Source organism: Ursus arctos, unplaced genomic scaffold (assembly GCF_023065955.2).
Source record: "Ursus arctos isolate Adak ecotype North America unplaced genomic scaffold, UrsArc2.0 scaffold_21, whole genome shotgun sequence".
In the NCBI taxonomy this organism is placed as follows: domain Eukaryota; kingdom Metazoa; phylum Chordata; class Mammalia; order Carnivora; family Ursidae; genus Ursus; species Ursus arctos.
In genome coordinates this window covers 43,940,724-43,959,462 of record NW_026622886.1, presented here as the reverse complement: position 1 = coordinate 43,959,462, position 18,739 = coordinate 43,940,724, and the positions used below count along the sequence as shown (strand labels likewise).

Sequence of the window (18,739 nt, the reverse complement as noted above, 5' to 3'; positions counted from 1 at the left end):
GATTAGTAGAAAGTCATGTTTGTTTCTCTGACTAAAGACTTTGTTGTCTTTCTCAATACCTGGGTCATCTTCATTTCCAGAGACAAGCAAAGTATTCAGAAAATAAGCTAAAATCGATTAAGGCACGGAATGAATATCTCCTAACCCTTGAAGCAACCAATGCCTCAGTTTTCAAGTATTATATTCATGATCTTTCAGATTTAATTGACGTAAGTACTTGAAATTTTTATATTTTCCATATATTTTTAAATTGTTGTAACTTTTTTTTTTTAATGATCTCTACACCTAAAATGGGGCTCGAACTAATGACCCTAAGATCAAGAGTCACTCACTTTTCCAACCGCTTTGTTCCTAGTTGTGGTAAATACTGTAAGCAAAGTAGAGTGGACTTAAACCACGCTTATAAATTTATCTAACACTGTACTTTCTCTCCGAGGATATGCTATCAGAAGCAGTAATTGGGCTCATTTAGAACTCTCCAAGTATAGGGGTGGCTCAGTCGATTAAGCGTCTGCCTTCGGCTCAGGTCATGATCTCAGGGTCCTGGGATTGAGCCCTGTGTCAGGCTTCCTGCTCAGGGGTGAACCTGCTTATCCCCCTCCCTCTGCCCCTCCCCTTTACTCCCCCACTTCCCCCTCTTGGGCACGCGTACATGTGCGCACATTCTCTCGCTCTCGCTCAAATGAATAAAAATCTTAAAAAAAAAAAATCTCTGCCGATTAAACGATGTGCACTATTCCATCCACGTAGGGATTACTGCTATGACTCCCCAGCTTTAACCCTCTGATCATTCTCTCACTCGGAAAACGTCCAGCACCGTAGGAGACCACACAGGTGAAACAGACAGAAATCCCAGTCTAAAAACGTCCATTTTTGCAAATAAAAGAAAAAAAGCAATGTGTTGTAAGAAAAGCCCAGGAAAGTGATGGAGGTTCAGAGAGTTATCTCCTGGAAATTTACTCATGTAAATACAATGCGTTGTGTTGATTGAATTCAACGGTTTTGAGATATGATAATTTTTTTTCCTATGGCTCATAGTATCATCATTTAGATATACAGTAGGTAGAGTCAACTTTATTTTTATGGTGAATGTCTCATGGATTTAGCTATATTAGAGCCACAGGTTGGGACTTTTGTGAAAGAACTGTTAAATAATGAAATTATTTTTTAGTTTATTACTCCTGATGTAGCCCTTTTTTGAGTCTAAAAACAGTTTTATCTCATACTATCATAATTTCCTTATATAGAACCCTTTAATAAATAAAACCAGAGAAAACTTTTTTCTCTTCCTTTCTTACAAGTATTTTAATCAAGTAATTAATTTTCTTTTAGCACTCTGATGAAATGAATTTTTTCTGCTAGACTACTAGATTTTCTGAATAAAAATGAACTATTTTTTATGACCCCTGTTTTCAAACTTACATTTGTAGGGATTCTGCAAAGTATATGGAATATAGAACTAATTCTTTGTAACTACTCTACTTGCTTATTTTTTGGTTAAGGGCTTATTTTTGGAGTACTTGGCTAGACCCAAGCCAGTTTAACACAAGGAAAAGTCTCCATGTATTGAAAAGTATTTTTTTTAACACCTGCAAGGTACCAAGCACTGTTTTTGATGATAGGGATCCAACAATGAACAAAACAAAGTTCCTGTCTGCAAGGAGTTTATGTACTAGTTGAGGCATCAGCTCATAAACATATTTACATATACACACACATTATATAGTAGTGGCAATGCTATAAATAAAAATAAAACCACTATCAGAGTGCTTCTTTTGATGGCATTCAGGAAAAGCCTGATATTTGAGCAGAGAAGTGAGCTGGAGAGCCACATGCCTCGTTGGGGAAGGGATCCACATACAGAAGGACTGGCAAGGCTCCAGGTGTAGAGGCAGTGGCCTGTTTGGCAAGCTCGAGGTGCTCAAGAAGTAGCAAAGCAGGAGGCCATTATGGCCAGAGCAGAGTAAGTGAGGAGGAAGGTTCTGGTAGAGAATGTAGGCAGAAGCCCACTTACTTTAGGGTCTTTGGACAGGGAAAGGGGTTTAGATTGTGTTCCAAGTGTGGTAGAAAGCCGTTGAAGGGTTTTACTTAGGGAAGTGACATCACGTGTTTACATTTTAGAGACTCACTCTGGCATCTGGTGGAAAACAGACCCAGGGAGGTGATGAGAGTGAAAACAGCGAGCTATATCTAGAGCCTTTTGCAGTTGTCCAGGCTAGAGACGGTGCTGGCTTGGACTGGTGTGGTAGCAAGAGACCTGTGAAGTGGTTGGTTGGATTCAAAATATACTGAATAGGAATTTGATACAGGAGGTGAAAAGAAGGATAAACAGACTCCTCAGTTCCCCTCCTGAGTAACTAGGTTAGCAGTGGTGCTGTTTACTGTGGTGGGGACCATGGGGAGACGCGGGTCCAAGGGCAAGGAGCAGTGTTTCTGTCAAGCGTGGTAAGACGGAGATGCCTGTTGGTCATCTGTGTGGAGACAACAATAGCATTCTCAATACTATTGGCAGCCATGGGACAGGGTTAACATTTCAGGAGAGTCCTCATCATTGTCATGGATAGTTATTGAGCTCTTACTATGTGACAGGCAGGTTTCTAAGTGTAATCTCATCAAATCATTGCAAACCACGTGAGGTAAATACTATTTTCTACACTTTATAGATCAAAGAACTGAGGCTTATGTAGGCTGGATAGCTTGTCGAAGGCACAGCTAGTGAGCAGTAGGCTTCATACTCAGACTTCTTAACCTCCAAATCTAATTAACTCTGATGTAAATAAGATGGTTAAATATATCCAGTAATTTTCAATTTTAAGAGAGGTTGGACTTTTAAAAGATCAGCCTTAAATTCAAAATGAGAGTAATTCTCAAATAATACAACTTCATTATAAATTTTTAAAAAATGGGTTTGTTGTCATATTCAACTGAAATTGAATCCTCTCTTAGTAAAAATTATGCATTCATTGACTCACTTTTAAGGGAGTCAGAGTGTGAATGTGTACCTTCTAAAATGGCTGCTTATTTTGTAGGAATGTAATTTGCATATATAGTGGTGATCCTAGAAACCATTAAGCTCGACCCTTCCTTGTGCAAAAGAAAGACTGATTATTATGCAAAGGCATCTAGAATCCTTTATGCTTTGTAAGCTTACTTAGCAAAATCACTTTTATAGTGAGCTATCTAATAATTATTGGAAGAGTTGTTATATCTCTAATGAGAAAAAGTCAAGACAATGTTTTTAATGTTTAATGTTTTATATGTAAAATGACATGGAAGATACTAAATGTGCCTTGACTGAATCAAAGCAATATAAATAAGAACTCAAATTGAGACCTTCTTTATATACACCTCCAGTTTCCCTTTGTTTCTACTCATGTCAATAGTCTCTCTCTTTTCTTATAAATTTCCTATGATAGACTATGATGAATGGATCTATTGGTATAAAAAAACAGTCATACAGATTTTCCACAGAATTTGTATTTTATTATTTTTTTTAAAGATTTTATTTATTTCTTCGAGAGAGAGAGGGTGTGAGCATGGGGGGGGGGGGTGCAGAGGGAGATGAGGGGGGGAAGCAGACTCCCTGATGAACAAGGAGCCCAGCATGGGGTTCCATCCCAGGTTCCTGAGATCATGACCTGAGCCAAAGGCAGATATTTAACCGACTGAACCACCCAGGCCCCTAGAATTTGGTTTTGGTTTTGGGTTTGTTTTGTTTTGGGTTTTTTTAAAAGATTTTATTTATTTATTTGACAGAGACAGCCAGCGAGAGAGGGAACACAAGCAAGGGGAGTGTGAGAGGGAGAAGCAGGCTTCCTGCTGAGCAGGGAGCCCAGTGCTGGGCTAAATCCCAGGACCCTGGGATCTTGCCCTGAGCCTAAGGCGAATGCTTAATGGCTGAGCCACCCAGGCACTCCTAGCATTTGTATTTTAAAACTGGTCTTTTATTATTACAGAATTAGTACATGTACATTGTAGGAAATTAGAAAAAAAATTACAAGCAAAAATAACATGATCACATTCTTACCACCCCAGATCATCACTGTTACCCTGTAGACTTTTTTTGTGTCCATGTATATACACATTTTTATACCAGAAGAGTATGAAATCATATTTTATATACAGCTTTTTAACCTACTTTTTTCAGTCATTGACCCCCATCTTTCCATTTCAGAAAATTTTAGCTACTCTAATAGCCAGACCATATTCCTATTTATGATCCCCCCCCAAAAAAAAATATTTCACAGCTAGTGTGTCTAGACTAGACCAAATTTAGCATCAGACATTGCATCTGGGTGATGTGTTACATTAGTCTTTTTCTTTTTTTTTTAATCTAACAAAGTCCCTTGTTGAGGAGACATGAGCAGTTGTTCCTCAGAACATCTCAGCTTCTGTATTTGTCTGTATTCTTTGTGGTGTCTGTTAGCCTGTTTCTCTGTTGCCTATGTTTCCTACAAAGCAAACATTATGTAAGGGCTTGATGAATTCAAATTAAGCACTTTGCAACAGATTACACCATGGTGGTGTTGCTGTGTCTTAACCCACCAGTAGTGACACTAAAACTGATCTCTGGCTTGGGGTGATAGGACTCTGATGACTCCATCGTATAGTTAAGCTTTTGCCCCTTGCAACAAACTACAGGTATTCTAAAACTTCTTGAGTTTAGATCCTATTAAATTGGAAATTTACTAATTTGGAACTCGAATCTGAGCTATAATTTACTTCAGTCAGCAAAATGCTTTTTTAAAGTACAAATTAATAATATGGAAGAAAGTCCTAGGTAAATTTTAGTGTGTAGAGTAACAATCTCTTAGTTTGAAATCAGGTGGGAAGTAGAACAGAGAGTTAATCTCACAACAAAAAAGGATGTTTATTATGTCACTTGAAGAAGAAATACAAATTTGGGGCACCTGAGTGGGTCAGTCAGTTGAATGTCAGACTCTTGATTTTGGCTTGGTTGTGGTCTCAGGATTGTGGGATCAAGCCCCGAGTTGGTCCAAGCTCAGCAAGGAGTCTGCGTAAGAGTCTCTCTCTCCCTCTCCGCCTCCCCCCACTCAAAGGCACTCTCTCTCTCTCTTAAATAAATCTTTTTTAAAAAGAGTAAATACAAATTAAAAGAAATATATTGCAAATATTGGCCAAAAGAAATTTAATTAGTTTGGGGATATAAAGGCATAATTATAAAGGAAAATAGATTGTAGTTTTATAAATAACAGGTTTCACATTTGTAATCATTAATATCTCCAACAATAAGTGCAAAAAAAGACCATAACTAATTCTGTTTAGAATCAGTGTGCATTACAAGCATTACAACCCAGAGGAAAAATCATGCAGGCAACAAATATTTGTAATTGAATGCTGAGATTTTCAAGTGATTATGATTTGCTAAGAGGACAGTACAAGTCTTATTTCTCATAATCCTAGATCTGCCATCAAATTCAGCATTCTGTATATCTGGAATTCTACAAGAACTGGTAATGTAGCCTCTTTCAGTCCAGTTCCACACCTACCCACCCTCAAAAGGCATTCAGAGAAACAAAGTCCGCAACAGCAGCAGTCCACTGGGGCTTTGTCCCAGAGCAACTGCCCAGTGATAATGAAGTATTCGTTATCCTTTTAGTAGAGTTTCAAAGGGTTCCAGCCACTCCCTGTGGAAGTTTGCAGGTCACTTTGGAGTTTGAAGGATAAATCTTTGTAACTGTTGTAGAATACTGCAACAGAATAATCCCCTACTGCAGCTCATTTTCTTGGAAAAGATATCTGTCATGTATTTTATTAGCCGTTTATACAGCATGAAATTGAAATTAGATTACATCATATACTCCATGCCGTGTTTACTCTATCATGTCTAAGTAATCAGCTGTCCTAAAGCTTTTAGCCTTATCCATTTGTCTCTAGAGACATGTGTTTAATTAAAAAGCAACTTATTCAGAGTTATTTTTCTTAATTAATTTGACTTATCCCCATACATAATGGTAGTTAGATTTATCCATGAAAACCCGCTGAATTGTAATACTACAGTCCCATTCAGCCTGAACTCTTATTAGGAAGATGATAGAGAGATCATGGTAAATGGGTTAGGATAGTGTAGTTATCATGTAAACTGATTTATGTGTTTTTATCCCTTTGTGATTGAAGGCGTATTTAAAAACTGAAATGAGTTGGATGACTGAAGTAGATGGCTTTAAAAGTTCCTTCCAGTGGAGATGCCGTGGGCTTTTGTTAAAAGAAACTGCACCCACCTGTTTTCCACCTGCAGCATAGGCCGCACAGGCCGCCCTAAGTCTCCAGTGCTCAGTGTTCCATCTTGGCTGGACCTCTGAATGTTGACAGTCATCTAAGGCATGATTCTTGGCTTTCTACCTCTTGGTTCCTTGCCTTAAATACTATATGATGGCTCCTAGATTTTTAGCACCAGCCTGGGTCATCATCGAGGACTTCAGATTTGTATGTCCAGCTGCCTACTGGACATCCTTTACTGGATGTCACGCACTTGTCATACACTCAACTTTTTATACCCACTTGCTTCTATCGTCTTCATACTCCACACACATAACAACTTTTTCTTAACCATTTTTCACACCTCAGTAAGTGGCACACCTTTCCACCCATTTGTGCAAACCCAAAATCCAGTTCTTGCATATCCCACATATAAATGCATCAGCCAGTCCTGTCACCTCCTAAATATCCCAATCCTTGCTGTCCCTTGCTCCTTGCACTGTCCCCTAGACAAAGCTCTTCATCTCCTGCCTGCACTTAGCTTTCTGAGATGTCACCCAGCTTCCACTAAGACCTTCTAATCAGTAATCCATTCTCTTCCCAAGCAGCCAGTGTATTAAAAAAATAAACTAGACCTGTTGATTCCTCTTTAAAACCCTCCAAAGGCCCCCCCCCCTTGTTTTTAGAATAAAATCTAAACTCTTCACCAAGACCTTTCTGAACTGACGGGCCGGCCACCTGCCGCTCCGTGTCCTCTTCTTCAACTTCCTCCTTAGTTACCGTGCTTTGGCTACATTGGCCTTTCTGTTCCCCAGACCCAGTGAGTTTTTTCTTGCCTTGGGCCTTTCTACTTTTTGTCTAGAACAGTCTTCCAGAGCTTTGCAAGACCAATTCCTTCTTCTCATTCATGTTGCACCCAGCTGTACTGTATAAAAGAACAACACCCTTTCCCCCAGCACTCCCTATTTTTCTATCTTCTCCATAGCATTTACCAGCCGACCTGTTTGTTTGGGCTTGCTATATTTCTTCCCTCTCCTCTGTGATTTGATTCAGGGTAGTTATAGAGATTTGGCCTGGGGAGAAATGCGTCTGGTGGCAGCTCCTCTGAGAGAAATGATTGCCTGTGGGAGTAGGAGCAGCATTTAGGCCACAAATGATTATTGGTCCTACTCATTGGTTCAGGCATATGCAGCCTCCTTTCTCCTCCTGTTTCCTACTTTGTATCCATTTCGATGTCCCATTTTGACCTTTTTGTTGTGCAAAAGAAACTCAAAACAAGTTTTGCTGAGTGTTTGGCCATGGTTATTAAGGCAGCAGCAAAAATTAAATTGTCAGCTCTTTATGGACCATCAGGCATCCAGACAGGAGAGCAGGTGTGTTAAAGATGCCTGTAGAATTTTAAATACCCAGTTCAGTCCCATGAGATGCCCATCTCTCACAAAACAAGTTTGTGGTTTCTGAGGTGAAGCACTGAGTAGCTAGAGAGGAAAATAGTAAGGGACAAAGATGATTTATTCAGGAGAAATCAGCTGTCTTCGTTTATAGTAAAAGCTGTGAACTTACCTATTTCTGGTCCTCGGAAAGCCCAGCCGTGGTTCTGTGAAAGCTCTGGTTTTGTATTCGTTTGCTCAGGTTGCTCTATTGTGGAAAGACTCAAAACAAGGGGTAGACCAAGTCCATGACTCTGGAATGGTCAGAGCCAAATTTTAGTAATGAAAAGCCAGAGATGGAACCCAGGACCCAGAAGGAAGCCTCTCAGATGGAAGTAGGAATGATGAAGTTAAGGTGGAATACTTCTGCAGAGGGGTCCTTCCCTCTCCATTCTCATGACAACTGTTTAGTTCTGCAGTCATATAGGAGCTCGGGGCTGCCCTCCAGCCACTTTCAGGGCTGGCCTGCAAATGACATTGGCTCTTACTGTTCTGAAAACACGTATGTGGGACTTGTTTCCATTGGAGTTCCATTATCTTCACTCCCATCTGGGATCAACCTTCTACCCACTAGGTTTCTTATGTCATAAGAGTTTATGCAAACAAAGAACAAAAAGTTCTCTCCCTGAATAGCTGTGATCCATTTATACATGACTGTATAACCATCAAGTGTATTTCACCTGACCTCTCAGCCTTTTAAACAAGTCGAAGTATTTGTCACAGTCCTCAAAACCTGAATTTCATCTTTGTTTTTGATACTATTTGCAACCCTTTTGCCTAAAGAAGTTAGCTTACTGTGACGATTTAGACTTACAATACCTAGTGGGATATATCTTGACATCTGTTAGAATATTAAAAAACAAAACAAAACCAAAAAATACCCTTTGACTTCCAACACTCGTTTCTTCCCCAGTTTTAATCCATAATGTTATGTATCCGTTCAGTTTTTCATCCATCAATAAAATATCTTATTGGTCTCTTAGTATTTTCATCATTAAATGCACTTGGGTTATAACTCAACTCTGTGCAGAAGCTGGTTTTTCATATTGTCATTAATAATTCATAACCTCCATAGAATCACTATAGGCCTTTTAACCAAGTATCGTGAATCTTAGCATACCCAGTGTCATTTTAGCATCCAGTTTAGAAAAAAGATGATCCTGTGACTGGCCTTGCTATCTCAGGAGACCTTGAATAAGAATTTGATTCGTGTTTCTTTTAAAGTCCAGGATGCTTGAAAATCCTAGAGCATAGAAAACATTGCGTATCAGAAGTAACAGAATCATGCTAATTAAGTGACTTTACAGACGGCTGAGCTCCCGTAGGGATCAGAGAAGGAAATTGTCCATCAAGCTCATCACAGAAACCTCCACATGAGGTATAGCATTCAAAGTCCAGAAGACACCTGGGGGGTCCTCTGGATTGGATGCGAAGCCACATGCATACTTCTCCCCAGCCTGTTAGGAAACCACCAGCGAAAGCAGGCTACCTTACTAGGTCCAGCACTACTAATCCACTGGGGTGAACTGAGTGTGGAGGTATGCACAGTGCTGTTGTAATTTTGACATGTACTCCCCGAAAGAAGCAACTCCTAGAAATTTTGGGAGCAAACTGTTTAAGTCTGGGAATAATAAAAACTTAGCATGTGTTTTTCCGAACTCTACTTCAATTAGGTAGTTGGGGTTGAATTTCTTTATTTCTCTTCCTCTTTTTCCTTTGTTCTTCCTCTCTTTCTTCCTTTCTGAGCCGGAAAGAGACTCAGTTTAGAGGGGGGTCTTTTTCCTAGGTTGTTTCTTTCCCCAATATCAATTTTCTGTTAACTCCCATTGGGATCCAGTACTCATAAAGTAAAGCAGCTTATATGATCTGCTTCATTATAATCAAGCCGAATCTGTCTTCTATCAGAGTAGTGGGGTGTTTTGAATCACTAGTACATTTCAAAGAAATGAGGCCATTTCCTTTACCAATTCATGTTTGCACAAGGTGAGGTGTTACTGAAAGGTAGAATAATTTTTCGGTCCCTCTGATGTGTATAAAATGGCTACACAGAACCTTTATGAATTTCGAGGAGCAAAAGAAATAAAAGAGGACTTTGCTCATCTGAGACTAGAGTTTTTTAATTAACTGGAAATTATTCTCTGTATTTGAGTGCAGCTGATTCCACTGAAAATGTACCAATGATGAGACTGCTGCATTTCACAATTGTATTTTGCTAGTATTTGCAATTGTCATATGGCAGCTTCTTTCTGCTGTTTTAAATCAACTTATATTTACTCAAGTTGATTTTCTTGCCTGCTTGGAGAAATAGCACTCCCAGTGGACAGGGTTACGGGACCTTTTTTTAATCGATGTTTTAGCATGGTGCTTCTCAGACTTTACAGTGTATGTAAATCATCTATAATTTTTTTTTTTTTAACTTCAGATTCTAATTGAGCAGGTCAGGGCTGAGGCCCAAGATTCTGCATTTCTAGCAAGTTCCAGGTGATGCTGATGGTCTACAGATCACACTTTGAATAGCCAGATTTTAGAATATCTCTATAGAAAAATCCCAAATTTAATAATTATGAAATTGGAGGGTGAAAGTCAAATTAAATATGTTGACATTTCTAAGGACAAGTCAGAGATTGAATGTGTGCCTTCATAAAGGCCGATCTGACGGTTCATGTCCTGGTGGATGCATCGTTTGTACAGAGGTTACTTCCTTTGTGCCCCTCTACTACTCCCTTACTAGTAAAGTGAACAATTTATATTCAAATTTCTTGAGAATAGAGATTATGTTTTACTGTATTCCAGTCTTCATATTCCTGGAGCCTAGCAAAATTTCCAGACACCTAATAGATGCCCAATTAGTGGGTTGAATTGAATCAAATTGAATTGATTGGATTGCATTAGAACAATATTGGGATGACCTGGTTTTGTACCTTTATAAACCACTTCCTCTTTAAGAGATTTATATTACTTCTATGTACAAATTTAAAATTCTTTCAATATCCAGAGTTATAGTTTTTCAATTATATTCTCTTAAAATACAACATGAAAAAATAAATGCAAATGCAAATTAAAGGGAATGAAGATTTAAGAATCCCTAAATTCTATATCCAATAAAAGGACTTTGGCAGTCATTTCGTGTTTACAAATTTTATTCTAAGGATAAGAAAGAAGACATTCCTGAACTTTTTTGTCAGATTCAAACCTGTTCTTCTCACTTCTGAAAGAGTACAGAGTATTATAGAGTCATCAGTAAATTATACAAATCCAAAATATTACAGTTAGTGTGTTTGCGTCCTATAAGGATTTCAATTAATCATAGTATCAGTAATCATGAACAAGTTTAAATGTTATTTTTTCATTATTTCCTTTCAGTATTTGCTTTTGCTGCTTTTATTTTTTAACAGCTTTCTTGAGATATTATTCACATACCATAGAGTTCATTCATTAAAAATCTACAGTTGGCTTTTAGTATAAACTTGTGTAGCTATCACCACGATCTGTTACAGAATATTTTCATTACTCCAAAAAGAAGTCCTATACCCCTTAGCCACCACCCCCTAGTTCCTCTATCCCCTACCAACCACTAATTTACCTCCTATATCTATAGATTTACCTATTCTGAACATTTCCTATAAATGGAATCCTACAAGGTGTGGTCTCTGGTGGCTGGTTTCTTTTACTTAACATAACGTTTCAAGGTCGATCCTACATGTGGTAGCATGTATCAGTACTTACTTCTTTGTTATGACTGGATAATGTTTCATTTTGTTTATTTTTTAGTTGGACATTTAGATTGTTTCCACTTTTCAGCTATTAGTAATAATGCTGCTGTAACATTCACGTACAAATTTCTTTTTGTGAACATTTGTTTTTATTTTTCTTGTATATATTACTAGGAATGGAACTGCCAAGTCATATGTTAACTCTGTGTTTCACTCTCTGATGAACTGACAGACTTTTCCAAAGAGGCTACAATATTTTACATTCCCATCAACAGCATATAAAAAAATTCCCATTTCTCCACATCCTCCCCCATGCCTGTCATCTGTCCTTTTTATTATAACCATACTAGGGTGTGTGAAGTGGTATCCCATTGTGGTTTTGATTTGCATTTCCCTGATGACTAATTATGTTGAGCATCATTCCATGTGCTTGTTGACTATTTGTATATGTTTTTTGAGAAATGTCTGTCCAATTCCATTGCTCATTTTTATTTGGGCTATTTGTCTGTTCATTATTGAGTTGTAGGATTTCTTTATATATTCTGAATACAAATTTTTTAAATCAGTATGTGATTTGCAAAAAATTTTCCCATTCTGTGGGTTATCTTTTTACGTGATAGTGCCCTTGAAGCACAAAAGTCTTCAAATTTGATGAAATCTAATTTATTTTTTTTCTTTTTTGCTTGTACTTTTGATGCCATATCCAAGAAACCAATGCCTAATGCAAGATCGTGAAGGTTTACTCCTATGTTTTCTTCTAAGAATTTTATAGTTGTTGCTGTCACATGTAGGTCTTTGATCCATTTTAAGTTAATTTTTATATGTGGTTTTCTTTTATTTTTTAAGTGCTGTGATCTTGGCTACCATGCAAGTCTGAACAGAGCCCTGAGAACATATCTCTCTGCAGAGTATAATCTTGAAACTTCCAGACATGAAGGCTTAGACATTATTGAGAATGCAGTTGACAATTTGGAGCCCAGGAGTGATAAGCAGAGATTCATGGAGATGTACCCTGCTGCGTTCTGTCCACCAATGAAGTTTGAGTTTCAGTCTCACATGGGTGATGAGGTCAGTAATTGTTTTAAAACTAATGAATTGTCTTTTCACCTACATTAGTTACTCTTCACCTGCTATAACCCAAGAGTTGTCAGAATACCCAGGTGTGTTCTCTCTCCTGCCTTTGTATGGCATCTTAGCTCGTTGTATCCAAATATCAGCCCCTACAGCCTTCCCCCGCCACCCCCCCCCCCCACACCAGCCACAACCACCTTTTAAAGCAAGGGTCAAGCCTACAGAGGCCAAACCTATGTACAAACTCGGTTGGTTGTAAGCAGTACACTGTCTCAGGATAGTTAGTCCTTCCTCCACCTCTAGATATTCAAATTTAAGTTCAAAATGAAACATTTTGCTGGCCCAAGAGAATCTCTCTAAAGACTTCTTGTAATCTTCGTTTAAAGATCCCCATGAAGAAAAATGATTGTGAATGACAGGAGCATGGGAGAGAGGGGGAAAAAATGCAAAACTTTTTTTTAAGACTCGAGTTGTCTCCAAACTGGTAAAATGAGCATTAGAAATGATACATCTTAGGTTCTTTATATGAATTTAGCTTTCTGTCCTATTTTACCCAAGGAAGAAAATCCATCTAAGCTGCATACAAGTTGCAGTGGTATATTTTATTGTCTGCGGCCGGGAAAACAAGAAGAACCAATTAATGAGCACGCTATATAGCACTTGGTCTTCCAGCTGTGCAGAACAATACTCATAGATTAAAAACTCAATTTTAGCTTATTGTGGTGACAGTATGTTTTTAAAAATAGATATAATAGCGGTGACAGATTTCTTTAATGTCGTGTTTTTTTCTGAGACACTTAGTGTTAAGATTTATAAGATATGTGTGTGCCTGCTGTATTTCTAACCCAATTCTATATTTGCTTGATCTGATAGAGTAAATTACTCGATAAGAAATGGTAAGCGGTTTTTATGCCAACAGCACATGAATTTGAGAGGCAAGTGGCTTATCCCACCCAGAGTTATGTTTCCAAAACCACATTATTACTGTTATAATTTTTCAGTGATGGGTATGTCAAACATAGGATGATAAGATATCATGGAGAAGTGACATCAATTGGGTTAGTAGTTTTTCCTTTTTTTTATTTTTTTTTTTTATTTTTAATAAAATGAGTCAGTTGCCCCTTTTTTATGGCCAGTTCTGCCAGGGAGCAATAATCTCGATGATGTTTTGGGGACTCCATAAAAGGAAACCCCCATGTGCCAAGAGCATTTCTATGACAAGGAAAATGAAAAGAAACTTTGTTTCTGGTACAATTTAAATATAACTAAATATAATATAATTAAAAGGCTCTAATTTTGACCTTGACCGTAATTGAGATCACAGCCAAAATATGTTTCTGCCACAGACCACAAGAAGTGGCCTCTTCACATTCATGGTGAATCCCATGATTTGGCTGATAGTGGGAAGGCAAGCCGTGGTTGAAAGATGCTAATAGTTACATTTTCTGAGTCTTTACTATGTGCCAGGCAGTGTTCTCAGTGCTCTCTGTACATGAGCTCGCTTCGTCCCCACAAGGACCCCACGGTGTAGGAAATCTTCGTATGCCATTTCACAGAGAAAGAAGCTGAGGGTTGGTAACCTAGCACAGTCACCTGACTGCAGCCAGTAGGCCCTGCTGCCGCCCCTCTTCTTGCCTGTCTGGTTCATGTGGGTCATCCTTTGCACTCTGCCCTCTGCCCCGTAGTCATTCCGGATTCCGCCAGTGAGACATCAGCATCAGAGCTCCCTCTCCAGCAACTGCCTCATTCTTAGAGCGAAGCTTCCTGCAGCTGCTGTCTTCCCCATGGTATCCAGGCCACGCAGCTGTGTTCTGCTCTTGCCACTTATGTAGCAAGTCCGTATTTAACACTGAAGTTTTGAGGCGGCTATTAAAAGTAAAGATGCCGTTGGAATCTTGAGGGGATCCGTGTGACTCACGCAGCATCTAAGTAGGAAACCCGTGCCTCTGGAGGCCGGCTCGACAGCCCTGTTGTAACTGCGGTTTCTGATTCCCCCGACCAGGTGTGTCAGGTCAGCGCCCAGCAGCCGGTGCAGGCAGAGCTCATGCTCAGGTACCAGCAGCTGCAGTCCCGACTGGCCACGCTCAAAATCGAGAATGAGGAGGTGAGCGAGCATGCTTTCTGCCCCACAAGTCATCAGAATTCTAATGTACACTGGAAGACATTGTCACATGACCTAAGCATATTTAACATTCCAAAAGCAATCTCTTCATCATGCGTTTCCAGCTAAATCATGGTTCCTAAAATACCCCTTGTCGAAGATAAAAAGATTTTGTATTCTACCAGAGATGAATCCTGTACCAGGGATTCACTACATACACATGTAAACACACGTTATCTTTAGATTTGTAATTCCTACTGAAAATAGTTCCCATAAATGATCAAATTCAACATATGTATCCAAGAATGTACAATAGTATGGAAATAAAACTTGAGTGACATGTTAATAATTTAATCCTAACTTCTGAAATTAGTAATTTCTTTGCTTTTTTGTATTCTTTAGATTTTTGGTACCAAACATGGCATTACTGTTACAATTAGTACAGAAATCATATTTTAAAATAGTCCTTGAATGAGAATAGGAAACTGTTTATTTGCTGATATTAGTGGCTTTAGGTGGACAGAACATAAAATGTGAATTTATGAATATATGTTGAGCCAGAAAGCATTCATAGTGTTCAGCTGCTTGTTTCTGAAATCAATTTAATTGGATCCACGTTCTCCTTAAGTAAATATGAACCACAAATGTTTCTAAGGCTCTCAGTTATCACAGGAGCCCAAATCAAACTTAACTCAAGTTAGAAAGTTTACTTACTGGTCAATGTTTGCATAGCCTCAGGCATGATGGGATCTGTATTCTGATGATATTATCAGGAATCTCTCTTTCCACCATTTTGAAGTTGTATCTTTGCATGTGTTGGTAGTTGTTTTCCCTCATATTGGGATAGCCCACATACATGGTCCCGGTAACTTGCCGTCTCACCCCATCCCAGGGTCCTTATCTCTGAACTCAGATGCTTTATTGGCATGACTTCAACCATGCATACTTCCGGACCAGCCATTACATGCAAGAAATGGGATTCTTTCATGGATCGGATGTTGTGCTCATGCATAGAGCCCTTTTGACTGACAGCTCCAACAGAAATACGTATTTCTAGAGACAATTCCTGAAAGGAAGGAATGTGGGACAGAAAAAACAATAACAATAATTCACCTTGAGGAAATGAATTACCAGAATGCACTTTGGTACCCTTTTTTGTTTTAATCCCACGGGAGGTTATGAACTCTGTGAACATGTATTTGGTTCTGTTAAGAAACAGTGGTGTGTTTCTAGACCAGTCTAGTTTGGTCAAAATCCATTGCAGCTTTCTGGCTTCCGTTCTTTCTAGCAGAACCAAACCAGCCCTTATTCACACGTGTGTATTTAAGATGCAACCACGTGATTAAGGCTTCAGTCACTGTGTAAAGTCTCACAAATGAGCCTTTCCAAAGCTATTACTCTTCTTGAGGTGTTTTCGAGCTTAGGGTTTTGGCGAGGCATCACAAAATACTTGCCTAATGCAGTTTACTGGATCCTAATAGATCCACAGTTTGTACATCTAGTGACTTCCAATTTGTGTGTGTGTGTGTGTATCCTCCTGCTGTTTTACTTGGAAACTGTCTCTAAACTCTAGGAAAATAATGTGTTGTACGCAAGGTCAAAACTGGCAGCCCACAGACCTGTTTTGTTTGGCTCCCACGGTTTTGGCCTGTTGAAAATGAACAAGTCTGGCAACTCTGACCCTGCATCGCCTCATGAAGGGAAAAGCTGGGGTATTTGAGTTCCACTTCACCATAGTCATTCAGCTCCCAGTTTTCTTACCTTGGACTATTCCATTTCTGTTGCCTGTCTGGCCTCTGCAGGCCTTTAACGTTTTGACCCTTAATGTATGCCCTTAGGGGCATAATGTTGAGAGGCAGTGTCCTTATAAACTGATAGTGGTAGTCAGTGCTTTCTGAGGGTTAAAAGCATCTGTCATAGAAACAAGTGAATTCGATTGTCCTGATGTTTCCAGTGAGCGTGACGGGGGGTTTATGATCGGCCAGATGTAGGACAAATGAAAATGCACTGTCATGGAATGGGATCTCCAATGAAAGGAAGAGTTAAATTGGATTTTTGACAATCAGTAGATTTCCATTGATAGAGAAGGAGGAAAAGTTGCTTCCGTATATTTCAAAATGCCTTGGAAGAATCTTGGTTTCCCAGAGGAATTTGGTCATCATCCAGGTTCTTGAGGATAAGCCAAAGGTGAAGCTGAAGTCAGATGACAAGAGACTTTGAGAGCCAGCTTAAGGGATTTTGACACTGTGAGTCAGTTCATTTCGGTACAATAAATATTTGTTCATCAACTTCTGCGTTCCACGTATTTTGCCAGGTGTGGGGAGTACAGAGATGAATGTCACAGTTTGCATGTGTCTTGCATGAGAGCCAGACTATAACAAGTCATTTATATAATGCAAAAAATAAGGGACTAACTTTGGAGCAAAATAGCAATCACTGCTGATTTGGAGTCCTTTATAGCACTTTTCTCCACCATAAATAAAGAATTTGCCTCTGGTCCTCCACTGATAAAGGTCAGAAAATTAACACATTGCTCTCAAACCAAAATATACAAGTAAAGAAACACGTAATTCTCTGCCTCTGCACAAACAGATACACACAAAGTCCAAAATTCACTGGAAAGAGTTCAGTTAACTAAAAATAATTATGACTGCCCAGTGAAAAGGTAAAAGTTGAAAGAGAATTTTATCCAAGTTTACAAAAAGCGTGGACACTGCAGCTAAAGAGAACATGAGCCTTGTCACCAAATCTTAAAAGACTACAAATAATGGGCACTATTTGAGACTGTAGGAAGCCTTTCTAGATGGAAATTTCCATACAAAGAGCCTACAGGCCATGGACAAATTTTGTTTGCTCTACAGTGCTTGATTTTTAAAAATGAGTTGCTGTCATTTAAGAATTAGAATATCTGTTTCCAGTTTCTAAACAATTAGAAAGTCTGATCATACTAGACCTGCATTTCTGCAGTACAATAACTGGCTGGAGCTGAGATGCTCCCTTTAGACACAGAACATGTCCTTCCAGTTTGCCATGCTCCCCACTTGGCCCACTTGCCTTATTTTCACTACATCCTTGGCCCTGGAAGATATTTGAGTTTGCAGCACTGGCCTTAGAACAAAGAGAGCGGTAAGCATTTGTGAAATGGCCTCAGTATACTCACACGTAGTAAAAGCTAAATGAAGTTTCGAGAAGGGCTTCATTGAATTTGGGGTGGATACAGATTTATAATGGATTGTTGTCTCTTCACAACTTCACATTTGCCTGTTAGGCCTTTTAAAATGACCTTCCAGTTTCAGGATGCTGCACGTTTGCTTCGGTGCCTCAATCCTAATGATTTCAACCTCCTGTCAGCCCGCCAGCAAATATTTATTAGTGCCCACTGTGGGTTGTACACATAGAATTAGAGCAGAGCCTGCTGCCCACACAACTTTTTTCCCATTTTTTTGTTTTCTTTTTCTTACTTCAAAGTTTAACTTTTTTTTTTTTAAGATTTTATTTATTAGACAGAGAGAGACAGCCAGCGAGAGAGGGAACACAAGCAGGGGGGTGGGAGAGGAAGAAGCAGGCTCCCAGTGGAGGAGCCTGATGTGGGGCTCGATCCCAGGACCCCAGGATCACGCCCCAAGCTGAAGGCAGACGCTTAACGACTGCGCCACTCAGGCGCCCCTCAAAGTTTAATTTTTTATTTGAAACATTAGTAAACATTACTCTTAAAGACAACACTTCCAAAGCAACCTGTATCTAAATAATCATTGATACCTTTCGCACTCTTAAGTATTCTCCCATCTAATGTTACACGGTCTTGCACACATTCTTCAAGTTCACTTTTAATCTCTGTTACAGGGATTTCAGCGTGGGGGTCATTCCCTTTGCTCCTTTCTTTCCAAGCTAGCTCTGGAGTAATTCCCCATAGACTGCACTTCCCTTTTCTTAAAGCTCCTCTTTCTGCCCTTTATCTAGACACAGCCAAAGAAAAGAAGAAGGAATTGTCTAAGTAGAGCAATTATGCTTTTCATATTTTTAGTACAGCCTTAGTTTTAAGTAGTTTGCCCCATTGTCAGATCATTTGGCCCAGAAAATAGAGTTTTCATAAGCGGGTCACTTCCATGCCATGACTAAACCTCATGTTTAAAATGAGTTTCTCTTAAGTTAGAGATTTATCCCACTGAAGGGAATGGAAAAGAGAGGAGCCTGTGAGTCTTCCA

At 39.1% G+C, this 18,739-nt stretch overlaps 1 protein-coding gene across 3 annotated transcripts in view; it reads left to right on the top strand.

The window, feature by feature from the left end:
* The window catches only part of SRGAP1 (SLIT-ROBO Rho GTPase activating protein 1), a 259,814-nt gene that overhangs the window by 176,305 nt on the left and 64,770 nt on the right, over nt 1–18,739 (top strand). For all 3 annotated transcript variants that reach the window (XM_026500112.4, XM_026500111.4, XM_026500114.4), the window contains exons 6-8: nt 81–209; nt 12,209–12,430; nt 14,436–14,537. In XM_026500112.4, the coding sequence (XP_026355897.1) occupies nt 81–209; nt 12,209–12,430; nt 14,436–14,537 (453 nt within the window). The remainder of the gene's footprint in view (nt 1–80; nt 210–12,208; nt 12,431–14,435; nt 14,538–18,739) is intronic.